The sequence below is a fragment of the Crinia signifera genome, chromosome 6, assembly GCF_055691185.1.
Source record: "Crinia signifera chromosome 6, ASM5569118v1, whole genome shotgun sequence".
Lineage (NCBI taxonomy): Eukaryota > Metazoa > Chordata > Amphibia > Anura > Myobatrachidae > Crinia > Crinia signifera.
Window position 1 is genome coordinate 170,141,555 of NC_139222.1, and position 12,616 is coordinate 170,154,170.

The window sequence follows — 12,616 nt, forward strand, 5'->3', positions numbered from 1 at the left end:
CCAGTGCAGTAGATGGATTTATAGGGAAGGTATCCTACATGCAGAACCATTGAGGTTGTCCTGGATACAATAAATAAAAAGTGGCTAGACTAGATGAACCCAACAAATGGTTATTTTCTGTCTCAAAATAATTGTTTCACAAAAATTGAGATTGTCATGGATAAAAACACAATTATTCTTGTCAAGACAGTTGCATGTTATCTGCGCTTCACTAATGGGAAGATATTTATAGCGGTAATCAGGGCAGCCGAGAGGGGGGGGGGAGCGGGTACTAATTACCCGACCCCTCCCTTCCCCCTCCATCCCTCCCAGGTAGCAACACTTCTACAGAATGTGCTGTGCTGACAGGAGGCTCAGCATGAGTGTCTCACTGACAGCGTGAGAGGTGATGCACATGCTGTAGGTGTGTACTGCTGCTGAGATTATAGTTTTTAGAGTTTTCTTTTACCCTCCTCTAAACATTTTGGGGGCGTGACCTAAGTGCGGGAAGTGCCCACACCTCCCACACTTAAGCCACACCCCTAAAATTTTACCGGGGCCCAGCATTCCTCTTGGCTGCCCTGGCGGTAATATGTAGGAAAACCTCATGTGAGAGGCTGGCCGCCGGAGTCAGATAGCAGAATGGCTTGTGGGTAGAGCTGCTTCCAGGCACGCTCAGGAGCAGTTCTCTGTCATCTTGCAGCAAATCTGTTCAGAGATGGAAACGAGGCTGACTCCATCTCTGAAAAAAATTAGGTCTCACAGGTGTTCTGGTTACTTGTTTGGGATTCTGGTTACTTAGAAACCCCCTGTGCTGTGTGTGCCACTGTAATAGGATAATGTCATAACACATAGTGCACATGTAGTAGAGAATATATATATTGCAAGTTCTACTGCAGCTGATGTAAACAACTCTTCATAATATGCAGGTACAATATACAGAACTCTTTATATATAGTAATATATAGGTGTGATGTAAAATATTGGAATTATTAGACTTCGCATAGCAAACAGTGAACCAGATGAAATCTTTAACTAAAGGTGCCCACACATAGTATGATTTTATGAACGATACAATCTGTCACCCAATTTTTCTTGAAATCCAGGCCAAATAATATCATGCCCAAACACACAAAAATGAATAAATTATCAGAGGATTATATGGGCCGCTTAACTACTGCAAATCAATAACACATCATTGGAATATTGTCAATCATGACTACACAGGGATCGTGTAAAACAGATTATCTTTCTGCATGCTGAAGGGATCAGCAGGCAAGATGAGTGACCAATGGGTACACGCATTGTATAGTTATCATGCCCAAACACAGACCGTTTTTAAATCCTAGGTTATTCCAATTGGTCGAAAACGGTGATCTGGTTTAAATAAATCTATCCATATGTGGGCAGCTTTAGTTATGGATTCTACAAAGGCTAATCTTGAGCCTCAATATAAAAAGCAACAATCTTATCCTCCTATTACACTAGAAAGATAGCTCTAGAAACTACCACTGATTCATATATACTACATACTGTACTGAAGTCTCATCTTTCATTTTCTTCTCATTTCTTCTTCATTTGCTTTAGGACATAGATGGGTTGGAAGTCATTGGGCGAGGGCAGCCATTTACATCGGTGTCTGCTGAAAAATTACCATTAGGCGAAGAACTTAAAGAAACTCCACCAGATGAGAAAGAAAACCAGTAAGTGTGTGTGTGTGTAAAATATTAATTCCAGTAAGGTCATAGTTGTGTATATCCTTACCCATTAATCTCATACTTGATCATTTTAGGGATCCTCTGAAAGACTTCCCGGATGTTGTGCCAGATTTCGTGCTGGGACCTTCACTGCTTTTCTGTGGGCAGCAAGCACATTGGGTGGAAAGTCCTGGGTCTCACAGGGTATTGTGCTTTTAAGAATCACAAGTGTATATAACTTCTCTCTGGTCCTTTTTTCTAACCTTTTCCTCAGTGCACATATTTCATCTCCAGCAATAGAGCTTTTTCAGACTACTCTGTCTCCGTGCTTATCTCTCTAGCCTCAGTCCTCTTTTTTTTCACAGATTATTAAACCACTTTCATTTAAAATGTCTGTTTTCCAATGGTATATGTGCATGTTGCTATTTTGCTGGTTTTTAAGCACCTACAATCAGCTATGCTGGCCTGGAAATATATCGTGATATACAGATATGATATGAGCACAGGGTTTTAGGTACAAGTATTCATCGATCTACAACGGAACATGGGACAGAGATGATTATAGAGATATGGAAGTATGAGGGTCACAGAGTGCATACAGAAAAACACAATATCGTTGAACATCGATTCCTCCTGTAGGATAAAGTCGGCATCTCTACACGCATCACATTTGAAGCCCTTGCAGGGGAGAAAGCATCATCAGACCTAGAGATTTTGAACAATGGAAGCGCAGCATTGTGGTATGAATGGAGGCGCCTACCGCATGATGACAGTCTAGGAGATGTTCGCAAAGAGCCATGAGTGCAACGATTTTATTTCAACACTAGTGCAGGTGAGAAGACATTTAATATGTTTGTGTGCTAGCAAAGTACATACAGGTTGATCTAATAAAGCACAAGAAAAAGCGGACTGGTTTGGCCTTCAAAGATATGATATTGGCTTTACAAGTCCACATTGTTGTATAATGATTTAGGGTACACTTTGCAGAGATATTGAGAGTGGAAGCTATGTAAAAAAAAAAAAAAAAAGGGTACTTGTGTAATTTCACGGCGGCAGCCTAAGCTACGTTGTCAGCGTAGCCCAATGGCTGCCTAGCGTGGTCAGTGTAGTGTCTCCACGGCAGCCCTGCGTAGTGTTCCCACGGCAGCCCTAGTCACCGTACTGTCAGGCAGCGTACTGTCCCCGCGAGCTCTGTCCCCAGCGTCCCTGGCAAGCCTACAGAGCGCTTCTCACACAGCGCCGGTAACCGTCAGATCCCCTGCGCTGGCGGACGCAGGCGGAGAGGGGATCATGCAGGCGCCGGCGGAGAGGCGCTCCATCTGTCTGAGATGCACCAGCTTGTGCGTCTCAGTAATTCTTGCGGCAGGGTACAGCAACCCTGCCCAAGTCCGCTTCAGGGAGACGGGGTTAGGAGGTTTGGTAGCACGTGCGTCTCGTGCACAAAGGGGGGTGTGGGTGCAACTGCGCCTCATGCACAATAAAGGACGCATTTGCCAGTGCTCCACGTTACGTACTGGCAAATGCCTCCTTTTCAAACCCGTACTTCACATATATTCCGCATCCCCTTGCGGGGCTCACTGCGCTTGCCACACATAAAATCAACTCCAAGCCGACATGGATAGTGGGGATATAAACAGGTCAGGAGGACGCCTAACGCGGGGCTCGCCATGCTTCGGGCTGGCGTGTATAGGGGGGGGGTGTTTCAAGAAAAAATTCACATCTGGCATATCATACATCTGAAACAGTAATGAAGACGTGTGTTAACTGGTAACTGGATTTTAGTGAACAATAAAGAAGAAGAAAAGCAATCAACAATGTCCAATAATATCAAAGTCAAATAAACTATAAAAACACAGATGTTTTGTGTATGAACCCCAGTGTCTGGGTCCATGAAATTGTAGCGGTGGTTCACGCACGCATGATGGTAACCTGCCTGCTCAAGTTTTTAAGTGTTGTATGCGCGCCAACAATCAGAATATATTGTGGTACCCAGTTCAACATTCGTCTGGATAGCAGACATCAGGGTGCTGGCGTCACGGCTGGCCACAGGTGTTACGAAACATTCACCTGTTTCACTGGATATGCCACCAAACAGCCACTGCTGAGGCAGGACGTGTCCGACATGTTTTTTTTGCTGTACAAATAAACTTTCATCCACCTCAAATATTTTTCCAGACCCGCCAATCTGGCATTGGGGATGAGACTTCAAATCCAGGGTACACGCCTCCCGCATAAGATTGTTGTATATAACTGTTTTTTTTGGCAATCATGAGGTGCCACTCACAAAATTTAATGCTAGTTAGCTCCTCAACCCAAGAAAATATGAACCATAGAAGGGTCATAAATGTCAGGTGACAGGAGCGGCCTGTAGACTAACCTTCTTGCCATCCGCTCCTTTATATTAAGCCTCATAGGATGCCCATTGACACAGGTCTATATCTCTAGCAACAAGTGGTGGCTTTGTAAAAACTCTACCGACTCCTCCTCCGTCCGAGGCAGGTTAAAGATGGTTAATTCTGTGGCAGCCATAACTGAGACAATGAAATTAGTTTTGACAGAATGCTGATTTTGACACTACACTGATTCTGACAGGGACGCTGCGCTGACTACGTAACTGCCACCGTGAAACTACACAGCTACCAAAAAAAGACATTTAAAAGTATGCTGACTATAGTTCCCAAATTGTAACCAATTTTTATTTATTTATTTAAATTATGTAGGAAAGTACTGTCTGCCTACTTCTGTGACCTCAGAGATAAGTTGCCTAGTCTGGTGAAAAAGATGGGTGATTTGCTGGTCTGATGAAAAAGTTGGTTAGGTGTGTGGGCAATGTTTTAATTGAACAAACATGCTGGACAGTTGAATGGATGGAGGACTGTTGGTCTGATGATTGGCCCACATTACATCATTTAAACCATTGTCCTGCATTTTGCACATTTCCACCCCAAAAATGTAATTAGTGGCCAAATTAAGTTAATTAAAACATTATAAGTGGCTAATTAATCATTGAGGATGAGGTACCAGTGATTCTGAGCCAAGACCCGACATTTCTAACTTTAAATAAGGATTTTTTCCAATCTTTCAACTGCTGAAGTGGTGGTGGAAAGCTTGCGGTGGGCTGGCGTTAACCTGCTCGCTGGGCTCCGAACACACGCAGCTCAGCCAGCAGGTCTGAATCAGGCCCTAAGATACATGAGAAAAATGTGGGGATTAGTTGAAACTTGTATATCTGTTAACTTTGAATGAGTGGCGCCACCTGTGCTTTAATAGTGATTAGGACAATAATATTCCCTTAATTGTGGAGGGTGTCAGCCAGTCTTTTAGAAAAAAATGTGTATAGCAGTATAAGAAGACAGCGGCGACTAATTATTGCGCATAAAAGTATAATAGGTAATTAAAAAAGATATTTAATAGGATGGCAATTAAAAAGATGTATACAAATGGACATATAGTAAAAACTACATACTAAGAAAGGTGAAAATCTAAAAAATAAAAGCAACAAGATAAGTTGTAACTACAAATTCAATAAAGTGATTATCTTAGGAGATGGTAGGAGGTAGGCCACTTGTCTATCTGTGTGCAAGTGAGTCTCTGAATCTACAATGTGTCCATATACTGTACATCAGTGTTTTCCAACCACTGTGCCTTCGCATACTAGTGTGCCTTGAGCTGTTCTCAAGTGTGCCCCCAGATCTAGAGATGCCCAAACCAGTTTACAGCCACCACCAGTTCAACTGTTATTTACTGGTCTCTTCTTGTCATGAACAGGGCCAATGTATTTTATTTTTGTTACCTGTGGGGACCAGTGTGATTGTTTTTTTTTTTATGTGAATCAATAGGTTTTTTTTTTTCTGTGGGGGCCAATGTGTTTTGTCCTGTGGGGATCTCATGGTGTGGCAATTTTAACCCCTTACCGACGCAGCATGTTTTTGCCTTCCTGACAGAGCCCTTTTTTCAAATCTGATATGTATCACTTAAGTGGGGATAACTTTTTTTTGCTTTTACTTATCCCAGTGATTTTGAGTTTGTTTTCTCGTGACACATTGTACTTCAAGTTAGTGGTAAATTTTGGTCGATACAGTCTGTGTTTTTTTGTGAAAAATACCAAAATGTCGTAAAAAAATGGAAAATTTAGCAATTTTCAAAATGGAAAATTTTCTGCTTGTGAGACAAATAATCATACCACTCAAAATAGTTAATAACTAACAAAGACCATATGTCTACTTTATGTTGCCATCATTATTTCAACCTCCTTTTAATTTTTTTGGACACTAGGAGGCTTAAAATATGAATAGCAAATTCTCAAATTTTCAAGAAAATTTCAAACACTGATTTTTTTTACGGACCAGTTCAGTTCTGATGTGACTTTGAGGGACTTGTATGTGAGACACCCCCATAAATGATGCCATTTCAAAAACTGCACCCCTCACAGTATTCAAAACAGCATTTTGGAAGTTTGTTAACCCTTTAGGTGTTTCACAGGAATTAAAACAAAGTGTAGGTGAAATTTCAAAATTTCATTTTTTTTGCAGATTTTCAATTTTAATACATTTTTCTAAGGAACACAGTAGATTTTACTAGAGAAATGTGACTAAAAATTGATTCCCCCAATTCTTTTGTTTTCATAAATATCCTATATGTGGCCCTAGTGTGCACGTTGACCAAACCACAGGCTTCATAATAGAAGGAGCACCTACTTGATTTTGGAGCCTCCTTTTTATGAGATTATTTTTTAGGCACCATGTAGGTTTCTAGGCACCATAAGATGCTAAAAGTTAGGAACCCCCCCCCCACAAGTGACCCCATTTTGCAAACTACACCCCTCAGGGAATTCATCTAGGGGTATAGTGTACATTTCAAACCCCCAGGGGTTTCACCAATTGTGGTACAACTGGGCTGTGAAAATGAAAAATTAAATTTTTTACACAAAAATGCAGTTCTGGCTCAATATTTTTCATTTTCACAAGGAATGAAGGAGACAAAGCACCCCAAAATCTGTGCCCCAATTTCTCCCGAGTACGGCAATGCCTCATATGTGACCAAAAAATACCATTTGGGTGCATGGCAGGACTCAGAAGGGAAGGAGTGATTTTTGGATTTTGCAGCACAGATTCTGGTGGAATGAATGGTGGGTGCTATGTCGCATTAGCAAGACCCCCGAAGCACCAATACAGTGGAACCCCCCCACAAGTGACCCTATTTTGCAAACTACACCCCTCAGGGAATTCATCTAGGGGTATAGTGTACATTTCAAACCCCCAGGGGTTTCACCAATTGTGGTACAACTGGGCTGTGAAAATGAAAAATTACATTTTTTTACACAAAAATGCAGTTCTGGCTCAAAATTTTTCATTTTCACAAGGAATGAAGGAGACAAAGCACCCCAAAATCTGTGCCCCAATTTCTCCCGAGTACGGCAATGCCTCATATGTGACCAAAAAATACCATTTGGGTGCATGGCAGGACTCAGAAGGGAAGGAGTGATTTTTGGATTTTGCAGCACAGATTCTGGTGGAATGAATGGTGGGTGCTATGTTGCATTAGCAAGACCCCCGAAGCACCAATACAGTGGAACCCCCCCACAAATGACCCCATTTTGCAAACTACACCCCTCAGGGAATTCATCTAGGGGTATAGTGTACATTTCAAACTCCCAGGGGTTTCACCAATTGTGGTACAACTGGGCTGTGAAAATGAAAAATTACATTTTTTTTACACAAAAATGCAGTTCTGGCTCAAAATTTTTCATTTTCACAAGGAATGAAGGAGACAAAGCACCCCAAAATCTGTGCCCCAATTTCTCCCGAGTACGGCAATGCCTCATATGTGACCAAAAAATACCATTTGGGTGCATGGCAGGACTCAGAAAGGGAAGGAGTGATATTTGGATTTTGCAGCACAGATTCTGGTGGAATGAATGGTGGGTGCTATGTCGCATTAGCAAGACCCCCGAAGCACGGTGAAATGATGAACCTAATAATCCATAGATGTGTGGTATATTTTAAAGCACTCCTTCATACATAGGCCGGGTTTGTCGGGGCAAGTTTCACAGTGGAAAATAGTTTGCTTTCGTATTCCCTTTTTATAGCAAACTTTGCACCTTTTTTGTGTCCTGCCCTTTTTTCCAGTGGAGGGGATTTCGTTTGGAAAATGCTGCCCTGATACAATACGGGGGCCAGTACTAGAAGTACTGGGGCCAGTACTAGAAGTACTGGGGCCCTCTGCCTGCTGGTTCCCAAATATTAGGCCCTTTATGACTTCCTCTTGAAAGTGCATAAATGTCCCCGTCTGGCTGGTAGAACGGAATAGTACGTAAGCGTTATACAGTGCCATCTGGATGATATACACGGCCAGCTTCTTATACCATATTTTTGTTTTCCGCAGGGCACTGTACGGCTTCAGTACCTGATCTGAAAGATCCACTCCGCCCATGTACTTATTGTAATCAAGCATACAAATAGGTTTTGAGGTGTGGGTACTGGTACCTCGTACAGGGACGGAGGTGGTACTGTCTCCGTGAATTGTTGTCAGTATAAGGACATCCCTCTTGTCCTTATATTTGACCAACAACATATTTTCGGTGCATATTCCCCTGCTTTCACCCTTTCTCAGTAATTGGGCAACGTGCGTTTTTGGGAGGCCTCTTTGGTTCTTGCGCACAGTACCGCAAGCTGCTGTACCTCTTGAACCAAGGGCCTTAAACAGGGGGATGCTGGTGTAAAAGTTATCCACATAGAGGTGATAACCCTTATCCAGGAAGGGGTGCACTAAATCCCAGACAATCTTTCCACTAACACCTACGAGGGAGGGGGGGCATTCTGGCGGTTCAATTCTTGTGTCCTTCCCTTCATATACCCTAAACCTGTGGGTGTACCCTGAGGTACTTTCGCACAGCTTATACATTTTTTTTTTTTTTTGAAAATTCTTTTTATTTGGATTTTATCATATCATAGTGTCATTTGTCAATTCAACATGTATAAAGCAGAGTAGTGACAATATTGACCATCAAAATGACGTAAAATTTTTGACAAGTAAAATAAAATAAAATTTGACAAGTGGAACTGCGTCCGTAAACAGTATGCATATACATACATCTGTCTGAAAATTACCAATGTTTCAGTAAGAGTTCAGTGGTTATGTTACAGGTTTATGCTTTCATAAATTCCTAGGCAAGGTTGGTCATGTATACAGATATCACTGAAATCTCTATGTATTGTCTTAACCTCTAGAAAAAAAAAAAACCTAAATAATAATTATTAGACTAAGAGCGATTTAATGACATAGTGTCATACATATATAGGGAAGACAAACATAGGTACGGAACAATAGGGATATTGGAGAGGAAAGGTGAGGGGGGGGGGGGGGTGCAGCCAGAGAGATCAGCAGAATGAATACTTTACTACTTGTTTTAACTGAAAAACACTATTTCTCGGTAGCTGGGACGATCAACGCACCTGCTAATGTTTTTTTCATGAGAAACCATTCGGTGTGATGGAAAATCTTAAATATCTGGGTCTGAATGTCGGGGTCAAGACTTTCAATGTACATTCCCCATTTTTTGTAAAAAGATATCACACCAAATTCCGACTGGTATGAGGCTGTTTTCCTGTCATAGTATAATAGTTGAATCATTTTACTTTGGACCTCAACAATGGAAGGGGTAGATCTAGAAAGCCAGTGTGAGAGTATAATCTTTTTAGCCACCGTAATCAGAATCGTCAGAATAGGTATTAATAATGATCTTACATTTCCTAAGTCCCAAGAACAAAAGTTTACCAACATACAGGCAGCAAAATCTAAAGACACATTAACATGGAATATGTGATTGATATAGTTTATCAACTTATTCCAGAAGCGTTTAACATAACCACATGACCAAAAGCAATGAATAAAGGAGGCAGACGAGATGTGACACTTAGGACATTGTCCAGAGTTTTTGTCTGAGAAATGTGCATATCTCGCTGGCGAAATATATGCCATTTGTATAGAGCAAAAGTGGACTTCCTGTAGATACGCAGAACTAAGTATTCTCATAGTTCGGTCATAATTTGAACTTAACACCTCATGTGAGGAAAGTAGTGGATGATGGGCTTTCCATTTAATAAAGAGAGTCTCCCATCTTATATTTGCTGATACTTCAGTTAATAGAGAATACAAGGATTTAATGCGATATTGTCCTCTGATGCAGGAGTTTAGAATACCATGGATTTGGTCCAGCGGAGGTGTAATTGAGGCACTTTCTCCAAGGGAGTTTATATAGTGTCTTAGCTGTAGGTACATAAAGAACTGATTGGTTTGTAGTCCGTACTCGTCTTTTAGTTTATTGAAGGGTAAAAGAGTTCCTCCAGGATCAAAGACTTTGGACGAGGAGGTGATGCCTTTAGTGTGCCAGTTGCGGAAATTGGAGTTGGTGAGGGAGGGTGGGAAAGCTGGGTTACCCCAAATAGGTATAAATTTTGAGTTCAAGGGATTCCTGCCTATTTTTTTATTAATTGATCTCCATGCAGTGTAAATATCATGAAATAGTGGGTTCTTTAAAGTTGCGGGAGGGATTTCCGAGGGCTTAGAGTGTAAGAGAGCACCTGGAGAGAACGGAGTGAGCATAGCCTCGTCTAGAGCAGTGTCTGTGAAAGAACAAGTGTCCAACAGCCAGTCAACAACGCATCTGAATAATACTGAGTCATTATAAAGAGAGAAATCGGGTAGACCAATACCACCCGAGCTTCTGGGGGCTGTCAGTTTTTTGAGGCCTAGTCTTGGTTTTTTACCTCGCCATACAAAGGTAGAAACAGTTTTATTTATTTGTTTTATATCTGATGTAGTCAGTCGGCATGGTAATTTCTGCATGAGGTAAAAGAGTTTAGGAAATATGATATTTTGTATTACAGCCACTCTACCAAGGAGAGATAGTGGGAGTAATTTCCAACCTTCCAATAGTGTGTTTATTTTATTGATCACAGGTTTATAATTTTTTCCATACAATTCAGTAAGTGATGATGTGATCTTTACGCCTAGGTATTTAATTTCATGTTTAGTTATTGAGAATGGGAGTGATGTTATATATGTTAAGGTATTGCTATCTGTATTTGGAAAGTATAAAATTTCTGATTTTGTGAGATTAATTCTATACCCTGCCCTGGCTCCAAAGGAATATATGAGACGCAAAATTTCTGGGATAGTATTGGGGGGATCTGACACAAAAAGGAGCATATCGTCCGCAAATAAAGATAGTCTCAATTCTTTGCTTCCTACCATTATCCCCTTAAATATTGTGGACTCTCGCAGGGCAATGGCTAGTGGCTCTAAGGCTATGGCAAATAGTAAGGGGGACAATGGGCAGCCCTGGCGTGTCCCTTTTTTAATTTCGAAGGGGTCGGACATAATACCATTACTTGCTATTTGGGTTTTTGGAGTATGATAAATAGTCGAGAGTATCTGGATAAATTTTTCGGGGAAGCCAAATTTTTGGAGGGTATGGAAAAGATGAGGCCACTCAATAAGGTCAAAGGCCTTTTCCGCGTCCAAGGAGATAATCAGATTGGACGTGGAAGAGGGGGAGTCTAAGTTTGAGGCATGAACTGCGGTGAGGACCCGTCTGACATTGATCTCAGAATGCCTACCAGCAATGAATCCAGTTTGGTCTGGGTGAATGATTTGGGGTAACAATGGTTTGATACGGTCAGCTAGTACTTTGGTTAGCAATTTATAGTCCAAATTGAGGAGCGAAATGGGCCTATATGACCCTGGTAGGGAAAGGTCACGCCCTGGTTTGGGTAAGACTTTCAAAGTAGCTGTATTAAAATGTAGGGGCGGGGGGGTGTTGTTCATAAGCGAGTTAAGTACTAAAACAAGGGTTGGTCCTAGATGAGGAAGGAGGGTTTTATAAAAATCACTACTGAGACCGTCTGGTCCTGGTGCCTTATCTTTTTTAAAGGATCTAATTGCGGTTTCTATTTCAAGAAGTTGTATCGGGCCTGTCAGAGCTGCTGCCTGCTCTTGGGTAATTTGCGGGCAGTGTAAAGTGTCCCAAAAGTTATTAGGGACGTCTGGGAGGGATGTAGGGGGGGTATTAGTCGGAGGAGGTCCAGAGTATAACTCTGAGTAAAAGTCGCGTAAAGTTTTTGCAATACCTAAATTAGAAGTAGTGGTTTCACCCGTGGGTGTTTTAAGGGGGTGTACCAACGCTGGAGGACGGGTACCATTAAGGAGGTTAGTTAAAAGTTTCCCTATTTTGTTCCCGAATTTGTGGAACCTGTATCCAACTGAAAAGAGATGTCCTATCTCCTAGTGTCTGCATGTATGAGTCGAAGTTGGTCTTTGCCAGAAGATAGAGCTGTCTATGAGAGGGCGTTGGTTGTGATTTGAATTGCTGAAAGGCTGTTGTCAGTGCTCCTTGAAGTGACAAATATATAGAGGTATATTCACGTCTCATTTTTGATACATAGGCAATAATGGCACCTCGGATAACCGCTTTAGCTGCCATCCAATAGAGGGCCGGGTCTGAGTTGAGATGCTCTACATTGTTGGCCGCATAATCTCTCCAGGTACTCTCCAGGTGCTGTTTAAATTTGGTAGAATTTGCTAGATATGTGGGGAATCGCCAATTCTTATTTGTGGGTAGATTAAGAGGAGATTCTATTGAGAAGGAGACTAGGGCATGATCGGAAAGAATAATAGGGGCTATATGTGAGTCAGTGATAGTAGCAAAGACTTTGTGTGAAGGCAGGACATAGTCAATTCTTGACATTGTTGCGTGTGCGGCTGAAAGGCAAGTAAAATCTTTATCTATGGGGTGTAAAGCCCTCCATGCGTCAATCAATTGAAGTTTGTTTGCAAATTCAGGAACTCCCAGTTTGGGGAGGGAACGGGGGTTTTTTAAGGGTTTGGATTTATCCAAGGTGGGCGAGGAAATCAGGTTAAAATCTCCGCATACTATGAGA

At 41.7% G+C, this 12,616-nt stretch overlaps 1 protein-coding gene across 1 annotated transcript in view; it reads left to right on the forward strand.

Annotated features, from left to right (window-relative positions):
* Positions 1-12,616, forward strand: part of MYCBPAP (MYCBP associated protein) — a 65,563-nt gene that overhangs the window by 13,580 nt on the left and 39,367 nt on the right. Inside the window, 3 exon segments of the mRNA XM_083148093.1 lie at positions 1,567-1,682; positions 1,772-1,880; positions 2,316-2,508. Coding sequence (XP_083004219.1) covers positions 1,567-1,682; positions 1,772-1,880; positions 2,316-2,508 — 418 coding nt within the window.